At 37.4% G+C, this 18,451-nt stretch overlaps 2 protein-coding genes across 3 annotated transcripts in view; one reads left to right on the top strand and one right to left on the bottom strand.

Moving 5' to 3' along the window:
• Positions 1 to 1,745: 1,745 nt before the first annotated feature.
• hp (haptoglobin) lies at positions 1,746 to 6,046 on the bottom strand. Its single transcript, XM_071489220.1, has 4 exons — positions 5,921 to 6,046; positions 5,535 to 5,608; positions 3,298 to 3,581; positions 1,746 to 2,531 (listed from the first exon to the last, which is right to left on the bottom strand). Exons 1-4 carry the CDS (start codon positions 5,923 to 5,925, stop codon positions 1,968 to 1,970), a joined length of 927 nt encoding a protein of 308 aa, XP_071345321.1. The 5' UTR covers positions 5,926 to 6,046; the 3' UTR covers positions 1,746 to 1,967.
• Positions 6,047 to 9,498: 3,452 nt separating this feature from the next.
• The window catches only part of LOC139628419 (beta-2 adrenergic receptor), an 11,808-nt gene continuing 2,855 nt past the window's right edge, over positions 9,499 to 18,451 (top strand). Inside the window, exons 1-4 of one of the 2 annotated variants that reach the window (XM_071490082.1) lie at positions 9,499 to 9,740; positions 13,660 to 13,725; positions 17,351 to 17,716; positions 18,005 to 18,451. The exon at positions 18,005 to 18,451 is cut by the window's right edge and continues 2,855 nt beyond it. In XM_071490082.1, the coding sequence (XP_071346183.1) occupies positions 17,434 to 17,716; positions 18,005 to 18,451 (730 nt within the window). In that variant the 5' untranslated portion in view covers positions 9,499 to 9,740; positions 13,660 to 13,725; positions 17,351 to 17,433. The remainder of the gene's footprint in view (positions 9,741 to 13,659; positions 13,726 to 17,350; positions 17,717 to 18,004) is intronic. The other variant, XM_071490083.1, reaches the window with a different exon arrangement.

Genomic DNA, 18,451 nt, shown 5'->3' with positions numbered 1-18,451 from the left:
AGATGCAGTGAACATAAAGACCATAGCATGTTTATACTTACCAAACCATTCACTGTTGAAACCCCTCATGCTCACATTTTTACCCTCGACAACACCAATACTTTAATTAACCCCTACCATCTCTGATAGCGACTTAACATAAGCATTTTCAACTTTCTACCTGCCTGAAGATAGTTTAGACAAGACTCACATTTAGTGTGAACTAATTTAGGCAGTTTCAAACGCACTATAAATTGTAGCATCAATGCTTTTAGAGTCGGGACAAAAAAATCAATCTGGAAATACATGATGTTATGTCATCTGTTGACATGTCATCAGCAGCACCTGTATCACACCACTTTAACTGCTTAAATGTACCCTTACTTTACAACAATCAATATAACTTCAATTATTATTTCTGGAAGGTCAACCTTTTTTTGCTAGTCGGCTGTACATGTGAATGATTTACACATATACAAGTTCATCTTTGTGTGTTCACAAACAGACTTTCATGCTTACTATCAAAATGCTTACAACAGACGAGTTTTACAGGTATCTAACAAGAAATATAAATGTTCTATTATTTATTGTATATACACACACACACACATATATATATATATATATATATATATAAACACACACACACATTATACACATAAATATTATGTATATGTAATTTGTGTGTGTGTGTGTGTGTGTGTGAGTATGTATATATATACTCACACAAATTACATATATATAATATATATCATGTATACATATATAAGTTATGGCATATATTTCTCACATTCAAATCTTCTTTGAAAGAGAAATTTATTAAGGAAAATCAACATATGTTGAAGGTCACTGTTCAGCACCATGTGTGCAGTTAGCAGCTGGTCAGAGGAGACCATAATCTGATGTCCTCCAGGGAGTCAAGATGTTTCATTTCAGCGGAGTCAGCAGCTGATTTCTTTATGAAAGCTGCCTGCTGAGTCTTCATAGCCATGATTAATAGATTGAATAACTTATATAGCTTATATATTTGAGATGACAGTAATGAAGAATATCATACCAGCCTCCTCATTCACATCTACTCAATCTAAGTTTCTATGCCCTCACGTTACACTGAAAAAGGACTAAAACCAGTAGTCTCGACCTTACACTTTGATTTTTCCTTCGCTCTTATCTTCCCCTCTCAGACTGTATTGGCTGGACAGACAGCTGTTACCATCCCATTTTTCTGGCATGGAGACAAGCATTTTTTGCTGAGACAGTTCATGATTTGTGGCAGAGTGGACACACCTGCCAGACCAAAATATCTTTTAAGTCCTGCTGCTAATATCTGTGGGCAACACTTGAAAAACCACAAATTCTGAGTTGTGTCAGTCATAATATTCTACCATCATCTTTGCTTTCACGCTGATGACTGCATATGATGAAACGTACTCTCAACCTTTGAAGCTCTCATGCTCTTCTTGGTGATGGTTAAGAGAAAACAGCACTAACTAGCAGTAGATAATGAGACGCCAACTTTGGTTTCCTGTGTTAAAGACGGACATTTTGTTGACTCATCCAACCAAACACCCCAACCTCTTACTTCTATAAACTAAATGTATGCTCAAAAGGAACTAGTTTTTAAGTGTTTATACACACCGGCCGTCATAGAGAGAGATGAGATGTAGTAATGGTTTGAAGATGAGAGTTACAGTGAAAACTTTCAATAAGAAATTCATAGTGTTGCACTGTCTTGTACAAACAAAAAAATGCCAGAAACAAGTGTATAAAGAAAGTAAAAAGCAGTTTTATCTGTAGCAAAATCAGACAACTTCCTTCCTACAGTTATGGCAAACAAGAAGAACTGCAAATACTGGACTTATTTACAAGAATTCATCCAACATCTGTCAATAACACAACAGAACATGCTCTTTGTTTCATTGATAGCATTTAATAACATTCACAAAGTCAATACAATATAATGACTTTCTCTGTAAAATTAGAAAGTTCTAGGGCTGCCAGGAGTACATCTTCGACATTGTATCAGAGCGCAGAGCAGACGAGTTTTCTGTGTCTCCCCTGATGACACTGTGGATCCAGGGTAAGTATGGCGAAAGCTTCATATAGACTCCGTACTTGTACCTGTTGCAGCATTTGTCATAGGAAAGGATCCCTGCAGCGTAAATGTCCCCAGTTGCAGCGTCTTTGACAGCCAGAGCACCTCCTGCGTCACCAAAACAAACATTTTCCTCATACCTCATAGAGCCTGTGCAGAACATGTTGTCGTCTACATCTGGTGTTAAAGCGATACGTTTATATTCTGCTTTACATGCAGAATGATCAGCCAGGGGGAGTATGAGGTATTTGAGTGATGTTGCAAGGGAGAGCTGGACCCCCCAGCCCCAGCCCGTGATGACCCCTAACCCGCCCATGATGTCGGCCAGGTCCTGACCTGCCTCAGGAAGGGGGATGGGGGTCACTTTATCACTCATAACCACAGGCTTCTTCAGCTTGATCAGAGCCAGGTCATTGTCCCAGTCAGAATGGTTCTGGAAGTTTGGATGGAGAGCAACCTGCAGGAAAGGAAGGTAAGTGTTAAGGTCTTTAATCTGGCTTCCCATTTTCGTCAAAGGAGTGAGAATGTCCTTCTTAGTAGGCCATTACATCCAGAAGCTTTAAAAATAAATATGTATTTTTTCACCTAACTGTGTTAAATGTTTCACGTATCTTAAAGCTTTGTCACAGGTGCATGTCTATGAGTTGTGAGCAGGTCCTTTGACTAGTAATTTTCCCCACTCATCACAGCTTTTACAAGAGATCAAAGTATTCAAAGTATTTCAAAAGACATTAGAAAAGAATGGAGAAATGTCTGATAAAATGAAATAATTTTGAGTGGCAGAGGCTTATTTTCTCTTACATCCTACACACTAAGGGATCTTGAGTAATTGTCTCACCATCACTTGTGGGAGTCATTCATGTCATTTATTCTGAAGGTTGACATCAAGACTGTTTTTCCTTCTATCATTCTCTATTATTATTATAAATACATGATTTTCTCTGGATGGTGCAGTTCATTTAATTGCAGCTATGTCAAATTGTGTTACATTGAGAATCGAAATAGTGATGAGAAAGATACTTATTTCTGTCTGTTCAGTGTAATGGTGGAATGAACATAGAAAAAATAATGTCAGTGAAAAAAGAAAATCCTCATGTCTGTGCTTCATATTATACATATTTCCTGCAATTCAGCACTACATATTGAGTATCCATGGAAACCTTGAAGCTTGCCTTAATATAAAGCTTTTTCTTTTTCTAGCTTAAAAAATTGTTTTTGCTCACCCTCTCTACAGCAACCTCATTTGAGGCATTAGCTTCTGCCCGTTGTGAGATTCCCAGGTAAACTTTAGGGATTACGGGATCTTTTCCCTGGATGTCCTGTCGGCTCTTCCTGACAAAAAGGTTCCTGCCTGCTGTCAAAACCCAGCCCTCAGAGATGAGAGCGCCACCTGCATAGCCTCCATCCAGCACACTCTCAGCGATGAAGACCATGGCCTGCCAGGGTACATGAGGGGCCAGGGTCCCCCCGACCATTCGCCTGGAACGGAGTGATGCTAACCTGGAGGCTGGGAAATTGTTGTAGACATTTATTTATTTATAATTTATACCTGCAGTACCAGTCATTTGAATTGAACTTGAACTTTGCCATTTACTTGAATGGCAAAGTGTGTCCAAACTTTTGACTGGTGCTGTATAAAACTTGCTTAATTTTTGTATTTGAAGGAATCCCTATTTATTTGGTAACTTTTAAATATGTCTCTGATGCCTGTTTGGTGTGAGTAGCTCATCTTTTCTCCCTCTGGTACATATGCAATGTGTTAACAAAATTTCTCTTGAGCTTAATGAGACAACCTGAGTAAATAAAGATTAGTCTATTAATTCCTTTTCAATATGCTCAATATACTTTATCTGTGTGTTAAACCCTGTTGACAGCATTTCTGTTCTTCTACTTTTTCACTCTAATAGAACTTGAACATATTTTATAAAACATGATTTCCTTGATGCCAGGGTTTCACGGTGTAGTTAATGGACTGCAGCTATCGAAGCGTATTGTCTATCCCTCCAGAGATCGGCTGTTAAATGAAAGGAGCTTTGTCGTCTGAATACGATGCTTTCATGCTCTGAGGGTTCCCTCCAGAAAGTGGCCTCTAATTTATTCATCGTAAAGCTTTGATCCATGTGTCTTTTGTGTGGCTGAGATAATCATGAAAACTACTTCAAGTGATCTTCTCTTCAAAGTGGTGGCAACATGCTAAGTAAAGGATGTTCACACCACTGTTCATGATCATTAATTTTATTTTATTTATTTATCAAGATAGATTTTCTATGCCTTGTCCAATCTGTGTATTCGGCACAATAGACGAATTAAACGAATGAATGAATTAGTTTGATGCTTTACAAAGACTGCAAACAAACAGAAAATAGATTCATTACATCTGTTACATCTCGAGTTATTTCTTTTTATTTTTTATTTTTTTACTGAAAATAACCTTCCCTTATCAACAAATGATTTTTCAACATGCCTTCAGTCAGTTTAGTCACATCCACTGCACTCTGCTTGGTTTATTGCTATCTCTTAAGGGCTGTTTGAAAAGAAGCAGTGAAGCAGGCAATTTCTCTGTAAGATACTACAGCTTCAGAGCCAAAGGAGGAACAATATCTGAAATCAGCGGTGGTAAATGAGACTTCACAGGAGAGCCTGTGTCATCTTTCTGAACAGCAGCTGTCAAGGAGGTATTAGTGTAAAAAAGCAGCGAACATCAGAGTACTGGAGCCTGTGGTTACTTGGACCCACTTGAATGTGTCCTAAAGTAAAAGGCTGGTGTTTGGATGGACAAATATGGGATAATATTCTGTCTGTTAATGCATCTCCAGCTTAGTTCTGTTAGAGTCAGTTTTTGTAAATGTCCCAATAATCTGTTTAAACTGGGAGTATACCAAGTAAAACATCAAATAATAGACACCTTGCCATAGAAATATTGATCTACTGGTCTACTAGTCCATCTGTCCATCCACAATTTTTGTCCAGACTGAGTACATTATTACCGTATTACAGTATTACAACGCAGTATTTCGACAGACATTCATGGTTCCCAGACAATGTGCCCTTAAAACTTCAATGATCTCTGACTTTTCCTCTACTTAGTAAAATTTATACTCATTTAATGAATGGCTTGTGATGAATTTTGGTACACACCTTTATGTCATCCACTGCATGATTTGTAAAAAAAAAAAAAACTTTGGTGATCTTTCACTTTTCATCCAGCGCCATCATCAAGTCAAATCTTAAATTTCTCCATGACTTTGGTTTACAGTTGTGGAACTCCCAGCCTGATGATTTCAGGCAGCCAAACTTAGTGTCATATTTTCTTTTGGCTTTTGACCTAGTTTGATCTTTTACATTTTGGGTTTATTATTTTACTGGTTTTACTGTATTACATTATACCTGCTAAACATCAGCATGTTGGCATTGTCATTGTAAGAATATTAGCATGCTTGTATATGTACGTGTCTGTTACCTGACACAGAGTCAGTATGAGACACCTCTGCCAGACAGGCCCATGTGGCCAAGAGGAGCACGGTCAGGGAAAACCTTCAAACAAGAGTCACATGATGAACAAACATTAAGTGTCTCTGTTCTTCTGCAGAAAATTAAATATAAATTACAGAGTTAGATAATTATCTTACACAACATTACAGGACAATTATCGAAAAATTAAAATTAGAGAGCTTTTTAAAAAGATGTAAGATCAGATTTTTCAAGATAAAATTATGCTTAAATATACAGATTGTAACACTTTTGTTGTAAGTAATGATGAGCCTCAGCTAAGGATTTTTTTTTGAAAAAAACATGGTAAAAGGAAGAGCGATTTAAAGTAACTTACAAAAGAATATTTGAACTCACCACATTTTATTGATAACATTTATCTTCTGCAGTGACGGTTGTAATCTCCGCTCTCAAGTCATTTGTGCATTTGGGAGCTGGGAGTATTTATATCTGCTGAGTCCTGGAAATTCCTGCTCGGTACAAAAACGTTGCTTCCTGGAATCTGAAATAAATCAGTTGCGAAATCTCGCTGTCCACAGTCTGGATTTAGGTGAAAGAACATTTATCTGTGATTTGTGGCACCTTCAGGACAGGTTCTTGTATAATAAGGGGAATCTTTTTTAAAATTGCACGGCAACATCAAAAATACCACAGCAAAACATTTGAGAGATTTCTTGCTCCTGTTTTCAGTCATGATCATGATGTGTAAAAAAAAAAATTCTTGTTCATGTTTTAATTCATATTAGTTGAGTTCTGCTCAATTTAGCTATTTTTTCTGTTTAGTTCAGTTGTGCATCCTGTGTTGATCATTTGTAATGATTGTAATTTATTTATTTCAAGTATCAATTTCACAAGTGTGTTTCATCATTTTGCAAAGTAAGACAGTCACAAACAGCTTGTACTGTTTGCATCATAGTTTTTGCATCAAAGTAAACAGTGCTGACTGATTCTAACATTTTTATCTCTTGTGGATGAGAATGTAACGATATTGCAACACACTGCTCTGTTATTTGTTTTTACAGAAAATAGGGCACATGTTGCCTCATTCTGCAGGGAATAAAACACAATATTTCATCAAATTCCTGGCAGCAAACAGTTAACTGCGGCAACTAACAGCAGTAAGTCAGATATGTGCTGCAGGGAGGAAAGTCCAGCATTACTGTTCTGGGGTATTTACAAGAGGTCACAGATAGTTTCCAGAGGTTTGGAATTTGATGAGATATTTAATTTCACTTTTCTGCTTTGATTAATACATTAATATGTTATCTTTTATATTTTTTGCATTATTTCTAAATACTTAAAGTGAAACGCAATTATTTAACATCAAAGTGCTACCATAATGTACAGAATGCACAGTTTGCAGTGCTTGGAATGAGGCACAACAACCATAATACATTTTTTTTTGTATCTTGTTCACCATTGATTCATAAAAAAAAGATACATTAACAAAAAAAATATAATAAAATAATATAATATGTACAAATGTGTGCAGAATGTGTATTTATATTGTAACAGCATGTACATGAATACTACTACAGAGTACTCTTACATGCATCAATAAAACATGTTCCCACATGTAACAAGCTGGACTAGATAGATTTTAGATTCATATATTGGACTTTAAAGTTAGTTTAATTATGCAAGAGGATTTAATATGGGTTCTTGCAAAATTTGTGAAATGATTTCCTGAGGGTCATCAGTTTAAGCACATAACTGGATATGAAAATCAAGAAAAACCTAACACTGATTTCAAATGAAGTCATTTCATGGTGGCAGTGGAACTAATGCTTTACAGTATTCATTGACCTCAGGCAACTGCACTCTTATCTGACACAGAAGCTGTTCATTTAGGAAGCTTGTATCTCCTCTGAAAGTCAGCACTCTAACCTCATAGTCATCATTTAATTGTAAATCCACTGTCCTACAAACACACAGCCTTCTGTTACGACAGGATCAGACTACAAAGATTATACACACATACTGAGCATAGTGTGAAAGTTTTCTAGATATCTTTTGATATCAGCTTGTCTCAACTGAAGGCAATGTCAGTCAGTTGGTTTCCCACTACCCAGAGGAAAATGTTGCTGTCCTTTCATTGTCTTAAAGAAATAAATCAGCTCTGATTTGGAGATTACTAAACTCTGACTTGCTTCTCCTAAACCCCCTTCAGGAGAACAAGGGAGCAAAAGAATACAAAAGATCTAAGAAATCGATCCTGTCTAGTTTGAGAATAACATCAGAAACGCGCGAAAGACAAGAGTTCTTTTGCCGTGCTTACAGGCCCTCATTTGATCACAATCTTAATTTCAGGTGTTGCGCAGGCTCATCTATAAGCCAATCAAGTTTTCTTTAGGATCTTACTGTTATCTTAAGAGCTGATTATTTCATCAAGTGATTTCAGGCAATAATGATGTTTAATTGAATTCAATTATGTCTAGGCGAAAGAGGCTACACAAAGAAGAGATCTTATTTTGAATTTTTCTTTCCTATGGGTACTTTTGTCCAGACATAAAAATCTGTACAGCTATTGGACGGATTGCCATGAAAACTTGAATATATTCATGATCCCCAGAGGATGAGTTCTGTTGACCTTGGTGAACCTCTAACTTTTCATCCAAAGTCACCTGCAGGTCAAAGATTTCACTTAAACAAAGAAAAATCTCATGTTCCTCTCAGTCCTGCAAAAGAAGGATGTGCTTTGTGTTTAGTACTGATTACCAAATGTTAGCATGCTAATACACTAAACTAATATGCTCACTCTGCACAGACGCAATTCTGCAAAATGACAGTCGAATATCCAATAATAAAAATAATCCAACAATTTGTGTTGTATTATTCATAGCATGACTTTTGTCCAAGCTTATGCCATACTATTTGGCAGCAGGCTATAGATATATTGATCTGACCATGCTGTTGCATTACAAGACTGGTCATTTAGGCTACTTGGAACCCATATGTAATCAACCAGAACCTAGGTTATCTCTTGATGGAAATCAGAGTCAGACATACAATATGACCCTGACTATAATAATAGGTGATTTAATGCTGCTCAGCATGTACATTGCTCTTTATTTGTTCGCTCCAGAACCAATCAACATTTCTTAAGTATTTATATACGGGAATGTGGGCTTCGATTTCCATTTCAGTTTCACTGTCTTTGATGTTGAATGACTTCAGCCTGGCTCAGGGAAATTTTTGTATACATAGATAATGTCAAGGCAAGGGCAAATAAGTGATGTGTCCTGCAACGTGTTGTCCAGTCTTTCCAATTAAATCTGAGGGTGGGGGTCTCACTTGAGTGCTATCGTCTCTGCTCCCTGGAGGAAACAAAGAGGATGGGACGTGACCCATGCGCCAGACACGATCAAAGCTGTGCACATGGGCAAAGGCCATCAGAGGCAAAACTAAACAAATGCCCAAGAGAGGATGGATGCATTTTACGCCCTTTCATACTGTAATAGAGTCACCTCTCATTAGTACAATGTAGCCTAGTATCTGTCCCCAACTCTATTTCCATCTTTCTCTTTCATTCAGTGCCTGTCTCTGTTAAAACATACAAGGCATGTAAATGAGACAATGTCAGAGTGAGAAGTGAGTGAAGATGTACAGAGAAGAAAAGAAATGGATACTAAAAAAAATTAAATCAATATAATGAAGCAGGGACTGAAAGTAAGACTTCAACAATGTTGGAAGCTGCAAGATACAAAGCATGAGAGATGTTTGGAAAGGTGAGGAACAAAGGAGAAGATGAGCAGTGATGGGAGAGACACATCAGAAGGCGTGGGAGGAAAGGATGGGAGACGACAGTAAAGTGCTGCTGTGGACTTTACCTTGAGGCTCTAGGGGAAGCACGTGTGCATGTGATAAGCCGTGCAGAGGGCGAGGGGAGGAGAGGGGAGGGGGAGCCCTCCACAGAACGAGGGAGAAGCAGAGGAGGGAGAGGGGAGAGGCTGAATCACAGGGACAGAGAGCTGGAGAGAGTGAGAGGCTTTGTGCTTGATGTGTGCTTCTCAGGAGAGAGAATGATGAGAGGACTACAGTTCCACTTTCTTCTTCACTGGATGATTTCTAACCGGATTTTACTTCCACCAAATCAGAGCTTTAATACTGGATTGTGTTCCTGTTATCAACCTCTGTGTGCACAAGTGCCCTATGATCCATGACATTGGAAATGCTGGTAAGATCATCCCATCTGATTTTTTTTTTCTTTATAAGTGTTTGTGGATGTACAGTATGTGTGGTATTATATGGCAGCTGCTTTCCATAATAAACACCACACAATGAGGTAAAACATTTCCACATTTGTTTGTTTTTATTGCTAAACTTCTGTTTGAGCACTGATTGAAAATGTATATACATGACACAACGTTCACATGTTCATTTGCATATGAATAACTGGTTTTCTTAGAATGCTTAATTCTTAGTACTCTTGAATTATATTATATGGTACTTAGTTGCATTTTTAAAAATGTCAAGTGCTCCTCATCTTTGGAGTAAAAGGTTTCTATATTATTGCTTTAAGATGACAAACTCCTTTTTCCGGTCATGTTAAACAAATTGAATTTAAAATTAAGTAAAATACTATAAGTCATTGAAATATCTAAATTAGGTGGTTCATATTGAGCAAATCTTTCCCAAGAGAAAAATTATCTGTCAATCACTGGGAATGTAATAGGAAAATATTATTTATAGTAACTCTGTAAATACAGAATAATTTGATTGTTTTTGTTTTTTTGTTCATGTGTTGTCTTTTGATGCAAACAATCATTGAAACATCTCATTGATGCACGCACATGGACACAGACAGGCTTTGTGCTCTTGAATTTGAATTGCCGTTTTCACCGCAGTTGTTGCAGTTATTATTGTTTTGCATTTCAATATATACCAAGGACTGTTCAGTAGGAAACTATTTGAGTGTTCCCAAACCAAGAACAGCCAAACAGTTCCTAAAAAATGTCAGTGTTTCTAACAATGCTTAATCCCCCATTTATAAAACAGTTTTGACCCAAAGTTTGAAATCACAGTTAGGGGAAACTGTTTCATGTAACTTAGGTCACATGAAAAGATCACTTCGAAATTTCAACCTCTTATGGAGGTTCATATTTCCAAGTCAGAAATCACACAGGAATGAAACAGTGAAGTGTATTCCTCCTTGACATCTGCTCATTCAGGCATGCAGCTGCTGTTGACTGAGTAAAGTGGGATGGGTGTGACGTCCATTAGCAGTGTGTAATTTAGACTGGGGGTCATTGGAGACAGCATATACACATACACACATGCCCACACATTAAGTTTCAGAGATTGATTTAGCAGTAACCTGTTTAGATTACAGCCTGCAAGTTACTGTGCAATTATTAAGTTCAAAGAATGCATCAGTAAAATTACATGTTACTTACATGTGGGTACAACAGAGGAAGAAAACATTTTAGGAAATAAGGGTTTCAAAATTTTGTGTTTAATAAATGACACTGTGTATACTTTTTAAATTACTTAGTAACTCTTTAATAATTACAGAGTGCAACAGTTATATTACTGTGTTTCAAGGCAGGAACAAGGGGGTAACAGACTTAATAGTGAAATTAAATTGTTTTTTTTAGAATTATGACATATTCATAAAATAACGTTAATTTAAAACAGTTAATATAAAACATTTTTTAAAAAGGAATGCTTATTGTTACTCAATGATTTTTCTTTTTTCTTTTTTTTTGCATTTTTTGTTGCTGCTGGGGAACAAAATATTAGGCTTGGTCTGGGGAGAAGGGTGTGATTTTATACCTAAAACTATAATTATAAAGGGGTTTATAGCTCTATAGGTTATGTTTATGATTTTAAATATTGGCCTGTTAAATAATGTTACATTGCTCATCCCCTTTTCACTTTGAGTATGTGCGCTTCAAAATAAACTGCTCCCTTGTTCAACTCCTTTAAACTGTAATTATGTTGTAGTTACGAGCTACATTAAAATTTACAGTTCTATTTTGTTTGTTTGTTTTTTGTTCTGTCTGCTGGTACCCTGTTTATTCAATATATACCGGGTAATTACAAAAGTTGTTAAAGAGAAATTTAGTTTTAGGTTCCCACTAAACACAAATTTGTTACCCCCTTGATAAAACAACAATAACAAGAGAGTAACGCTGGTTATGTGTTTGTATCTGTGCTTGTGTGTGTATGAATGTGTTGTTTGTGCACTTCTCTGACAACAACAAGGGAAACAAACACAGACAGAATGACAGGCCGCGATGTGAAGATAAAGTCGTCTTTCTGCTCATGTGCTGTGGCAGTCGGCCTCAGGCGGCTCTGAGCCAGCCTGTCCATTATTACTGCACATGACCCTTCTGTGCATCAGGCGACCTGGCCTGAGAGCCCTGACCAAGCCCCCACAGTTCTTCTACATATGCCTGATCTGTCACTCAGGGATATGGCCCTGTCAAAGAAAATTCTCTGCATGCATGTAGAACAACCTAAACCTAAACGAAGCTATTTCAGCACAATGGTCTCCAGGGAGTGACAAACTGCAAGCATCATTAAAAGAGTCCCCTTTCAAAGTAAGGTTTATATGTGTACATGTGGTCAAAATATAGTTAATTAACAGTTGTTTGAGCAACTCATTGCACTGCATGGCTAAAAACTACTTAGCTCTAGGGATGTCAGAGTTCAGTATGTTGGTCATTTGGTTGGTCCACCACTTCAGTCAAAAATAACTCGACCACAATAGGATGGATTGCCATGAAATTTTTCCCAAGATGATACATACTTTTGGGATCTCTTGACTTTTCCTCTAGCTCTACCATGAGATGGATGTTTGTGGTTCAGAATGAAATGTCTTGACAGCTACTGGATGGATTGCTGTGAAATCGATATTCAAGGGTGCTAGAGGATGAATTCTAATGGCTTTGGTGATTGTCTGACATTTGCTATAGCACAGCCATCAGGTCACAGTATTGACTTCTTCAAAACAATTGGTATTCATGTTTTGAATATGATGTTGATGTATTCAGTGTAATCTACATCTAAAAGGATGGATTGGCAAAAAAGTTTGTACAAACATTCATGGTTCCAACATGATGTGTTCTAATGACTCTGATGACTCCTCTTGAGCCAGCATGAGGTTAACATCTTTGTTTTTTATCAAAATATCCAACAAATATTGGGTGGATTGCCATTCAATTTAGTTTTGATTCAGTTAAGGAGCTAGGGTTTTTTGCCAATGAAAATCCAGTTATGTGACTGTGAGACAAGCTCCACATGACTCAAGACAATCTCTGTTGCCATGGTTACAATAATAACAATGTGGTTAACTTTGCTGAATGGTAACGTTTAATAGAAACAACATAAAGTGCATTTTCTACATAGGAATTTATCACCCTTGTCCAAACCTGGACTTTCCTACACTATATACTATGCCACCGCACTTTTCCCTTTGCTCCTGTTATAATTACTGTGGCCACTAAATGTTGCCTAACAACAAAACGTAACTGTGGGTCATAATAACCTGCTGCGCAAATTACCCATGGGTTCATTTTTGTACAGAACAGTCTCCTCCAGAACCTGCCCCAGAATAATCACGTTTTTAAGCTTTCCACTAATAGTTTTCTGCACATCCATGGGCACACAGGAAGTACAAATTGCTACTAGCTAATTCCACATACTTTTAATGATGACAATTTGCCAACAAATTATGCTAAAAAAAAAAAAAAAAAAAACAGGGTTCAAGTTGTAGCCCACAACTAATTAACTGACTCCACTGCAACATTTTACATCCTCTTTTTTATATAATCTGAAGGCATGAAGACTATTTTTCTCTTGGTATTTTGAGATTGAAAGTTATGACAAAAATGGGAACAGTTTACAGCGGCTAACACACACACACAAAATGATGAACCATCATTTAGCCTTCTGCCTTCTTTTGTTGTTCAAGAAATGTCAAAATATAAATGTAGGACATGTAGAACTGCTTGGTATTTTATTTTCCCCTCACTCAGAGCACAGGTAGCTCTCTTAATTTGTACTGATTGTGAAAATGTTGGTATTGTATCTCTTTAATAGTAGAACTGTGTGTGTGTGTGTGTGTGTGTATGTGCTATCTTTGCTGTCAGCTGCTTGTCTCACTACGCCTGAGGTTTTGCCACAGGGAAGACTTCCGCCTGTCATCTTCACTCAAGGTAAAGGCAAAAAGCCCCTTAATGAGGTGTGTCCTCTATCCTCCCAAAAATAAATTTTCTTTTGTTTTACAACCAGTACAATCAGATAGCTTTGAATAAAACATCTGTTTTGCAAGCCAGTTGTGTTAAATGTGTAGAATATAAACATTTGGATCATGATTTATCCTCCCCATTTACGTTGCATGTTTTAACTATCGTCATTTTCTTGCTGACTGATTCATAGATAAATATAATCATCTCGTAAAAAAGAGGGAGCTGAGTCAAAGGATGAAATGATAAAAAGTTTGACGTCAAAAAATCTCACCTTCCCTCCCACCCAGCATTTCAGGTATTCACAAGATTCTTTCATAATGTTAACAATCAACAGACTCTGATGAAAATCTTGGCCTTGATCACTTTGAGTGATTCAATTTTATCATTGTTGCTGTAGCTGAGTATTTCTGTGATAGGTGTAAAGTGAATTGTAAGGGACAGCGAGAAGCACAAATGCAGATGGATTTTCTCACAATCTGAACTCCACCAAATATGAAAAAATTATTCATCAAAATCCAAGATTACATTTATTTACAGTATATCTGAATATTAAAATGTTAAATGAATGACTGCCACAATCTATGTCATGATTAATGTATGGTTAAAGTTATGCAGCTAGAGCTACTTGACAGATGTCACAATGTGAAAGGAGTTGCTCACAGTGATGAAACTGCAGGGGATAATTACCTGAATCTGGAGCTCCCCTCGGCTTTACTGGGCTTTAAAATGAATATTAGCTTATTTCTGTGCTGTCTGGCCACGACTTTGATGTTTTGGTTCACTCTCTCTCATGATTTTTTTTCCCTGCAGCACCCAAGTTTTCAACAAAGCTCTAGAAACCCGCTGTACGCTACCTACTCAGCACCAAGAACAGACCGACAGAGTTAGTGACCAGCTGATAATTAGCATAGCATAGCATTTGGGAGCTAAAGATATTAATCAGGCCAGGTAAGAAGTTAGACCGCAAACCTAAGTAATGTCAACTTCATCAAAGCTACAGGCCCAATCTGTGGCAAATAGCAGAATTATTACCTCACTTCTGTCTTACATATTGAGGTTTTTTTTTTTTTTTTTTTTTTTGTAAGGTCAGATAGGAAATAAGTTCTCTGACAATAGAGTGCTGCAGGGATGATGTATTTTTATAGGCCAATCCATAAGTTAGCATCACCGTGGTTGCCTCTACAAAAAACCAATAGGATTTTTCCTTTGGCTTTTGTTTTATTCGAGAAAATAAGCTCTGCAACAAACAAAAGTTTATTACACCTACACGTTTTTGACAGCACGATAATCTTCACAAATGAACAAATTTATGATGTTTAAAGCCTAAATAAAATTGCCAGAAGTAAAAGGCTAATGTTAGGCTATAAACAAACTACACCGTGGTCGCATGACTTCAAGTTCACCCCCCCTTAACTTCCAACTTGTAGTTTGATTTAACATGCTTACCTCTTCTACAAAAGCCTTATGTCTTACATAGTAATAATTTGCAAGACTGCGAGTACAAAACCAGTGAGGCTGTAAAGATGTCAGAACATCTTGTGTCATTGCGAAGTTGTTATTTATGGAACACCATTTGCGCAAATAACGTTTTAGGAATTTCATGTTTAAACAACATTAAAATGTGTTAACAGGTAGAGTTTGGTTTTGTTAAAACAATATTTTTACAGGTTAACACAACAAAACTCTATGAATTAACATGCCTTTTCTGGTTGTGGCCAATCATTGCTGAGACTTATATTTTGGGTTGTGAGCTCCACAATCTATTTGACTGGGAGCAGCAAATTATCAGTTTATCAGTGTCAAAAAGCATAATCAAATCTACTTTGATTCAATGCTTGTTTAAACAATACAGCATGAAGATTTCTAAGGGAATTGAATACTTTTATTGGCACTATATATTTTTGCTTGTTAAAAATGTGCTGGATTTCTGCTTTATCTAACTATTTCATTATCTGTGCTGTTGACACTGCATTCAAATACGATACAGACACAAGATAAGTTTGTCAAGTTGTATTATATCTTCACCATTTTATAAATGATTAACATTAAAGAATTCAAACTAGCCTTCTCTACCAATGATTAAAAATAAAGAATTTAATTTGTTAAAGAAAGATTGATGTTCAAATTCAAAGTAATCAACCAGGGCAGACAATGTTTTGTGGTCCTTTCGTATGCAATTTCTTAATTAAACCCTGAATGTAGAAGGCACAAGCACAAGTTTTTTTCCTGCTTTTCAAGAACTCATTATTCTGAGGCAATTCATGGCTGATAACAGTTTAAGGATTTCAAGTTTCACAGCTGTGATATTTCGTTAACTGTGTTCAAAGTCATGGTGAGAACGTGGGATTCAGTTTTGTTTTGCTCTGGTCTGAATATGTCCATTCCTGTTACCCTTTGTTTTCTTGGATGTGTGTACCTTCCTGCTCTCCAGTCCAGTGAACAGCATACATGATTGAAGGACCCATGTATTTAGTTGTCAGCTGAGGGAGACATTTGGTACTGAACTTAGAGTTTCTGCACGGGTACTGACAGCATCGAGGTGCTTCCAACAGTGTTATGGCACAAAGAAAGCATGTAACCGGAACACACAAGTAAAAAAGAAATCACCATCCGTACTCTGTTACTACTCCGGTTGGAAATGAAAGACTATCTACCATGCATATGCCTGTTTTTTTTTCCTCACTGTCCAAGCCATTCATGAATTATGTGCTTGGCCTGATGTAGGCTTATGACACAGTATTACAGTAAAACAATATAATAAATAGTATATTTCAGAAAATGATCAATGTACAGCTATGAAATGGCACATATATATATTAAACAGTAGGTTGGTGTATACAGTAAAGTGTGCAAAGATAATAATTTATTCTCACACCATTCAACAAATATAGCTTGAGGGAACTAGATTATCTAGCTAAAAGCCAAAGCTAAAAGCTATTTTGAAGGGCCCAAATTGTCAAGTGTTATCAACTCCCACTATGTGATTTTCTGTGACAGAACAGTATTTCAAGAATTTACAACTTTTTGTGGATTGATAACGTAGTGATACAGGTTGATTATGCAAAGGGTTTGTCTCTTTCAGCACTGAAAACCCCCTGTTACAGATAAATGTTGGGTGAACTCTCCATTAATTAAAACGATGCAACATTTAAAAAATAAATTGAAACCAGCGGGGCTCTGTCTCTTGAAAAGGGACGGAGATAATGGATTTGCTTCTGTATGTCAAGTGTGTCCATGCACAATTTTGTTTACTATGTCCATGACGGTTATATAATTTTGATAACAATAATAATGGAGGAATTAAGGACTTTGATGGACTTCATAACAGCAAGTGGCTCAGATGTGTGATGGATGCAGTGTAAAGACCACTGTCCCATTAGAGTGGCTACTCTTTTGTCTGCGCTTCACATAGCTGGGACCAATGCTTTACTTACGTGGTCCATGATTCAAGTTGATTTGTTTTAAAAAGAGATAATGGGGCACCAGAATAACATGACTGGTTGTATAAGGTAAAGAAGTTAGACATACTGTTTGCTACATTTCTCTGGTCTGTACAGATGATTTAAATATGTTCATTTGTATCTTTCAACAGGACAGTTTCTCAGCCCAGGACATGGTCTCCTGAGGAGCCCGACTACCGATACATCACAAGCATAAACCAGTCTATCCTGGGCCATGACTGCTCTGCTTCCCAACATCACTGTCCCTGGGAGTACAGCAGTCCTGCTGGCAACCACAGACTGTCCGTTTAACCTTACTGCAGCTGCTCAGGCAGGACTCAGTTCAGGTCAATCACTGGCCCCTCTCTGCACACTCTGTTGCTGTGGGTTTCTCAATCGCACCTTGGCAGTGGTGTTTATGGTCAGCCTGGCATTTGCCATTGTGGTTGGAAATGTGGTCACACTTACTGTCTTTGTGCAAACAAGGCAGTCAAGAACACCACAGGGATACTTGAAAGGTAAATGTTGTGAACCATTTTACCACCCATTCTTAGACTAGTATTTTATTACAATACCATATCTATTTGAAATCTATATATATAACTTTATTATATATAACTTTTAAATAATAACACATTTTAAATACAGTAAAGTTAAAGAGTTTTTTTACTGCTTTAAAAAATTCACAACACATTTTTTATCCAATAGTGAAATTTTAACTAAAAGAGCTGGAAATGTATCAGCAAGAAAATAATCTGAACGCATCCCCTAAGCCCTCTTCTTCTTCTTCCTCTTGTCTTTGACAGTGTCTCTGGCCATAGCAGACATGATGGTTGGTGTCCTTGTCGTCCCTTTCTCTGTTTACACTGAAATCTCTCTGATGGTGACAAACAATCCTCCCATTTGGTACCAGGGTAGCTCTACTTCCCCGGCCTCCACTTCCTCCCTTGGTGGACTAGTGAGCCCTTGGCAGCCCTGCATGCTGATTGGTCCAGTGTTTGCTGGATGCACTTTTGTCTCCATCAGCACCATCTTCCTCATGACCTTGGAGCGAAGTGTGGCCATCCTTCGGCCACTCCACAAGGATGCCTTGGTGACCCGGAGACGAACTCTGCTCCTCATCCTGCTCTCTTGGGCTGCCAGCTTCCTGCTGGCTCTTGCGCCTCTCATCTTCAGCAGTAACTTCACTTTGGAGTACAATGAATGCAGTCGTATGTGTAACTACACCCCACTATTGTTTAGAAGCCAGCTGC

Source organism: Trachinotus anak, unplaced genomic scaffold (assembly GCF_046630095.1).
Source record: "Trachinotus anak isolate AG129_WGS33_773 ecotype Australia unplaced genomic scaffold, CSIRO_AGI_Tana_v1 ptg000011l, whole genome shotgun sequence".
In the NCBI taxonomy this organism is placed as follows: domain Eukaryota; kingdom Metazoa; phylum Chordata; class Actinopteri; order Carangiformes; family Carangidae; genus Trachinotus; species Trachinotus anak.
Note: the sequence above shows the minus strand (reverse complement) of the source record. Positions and strands in the feature narration are given on the sequence as shown.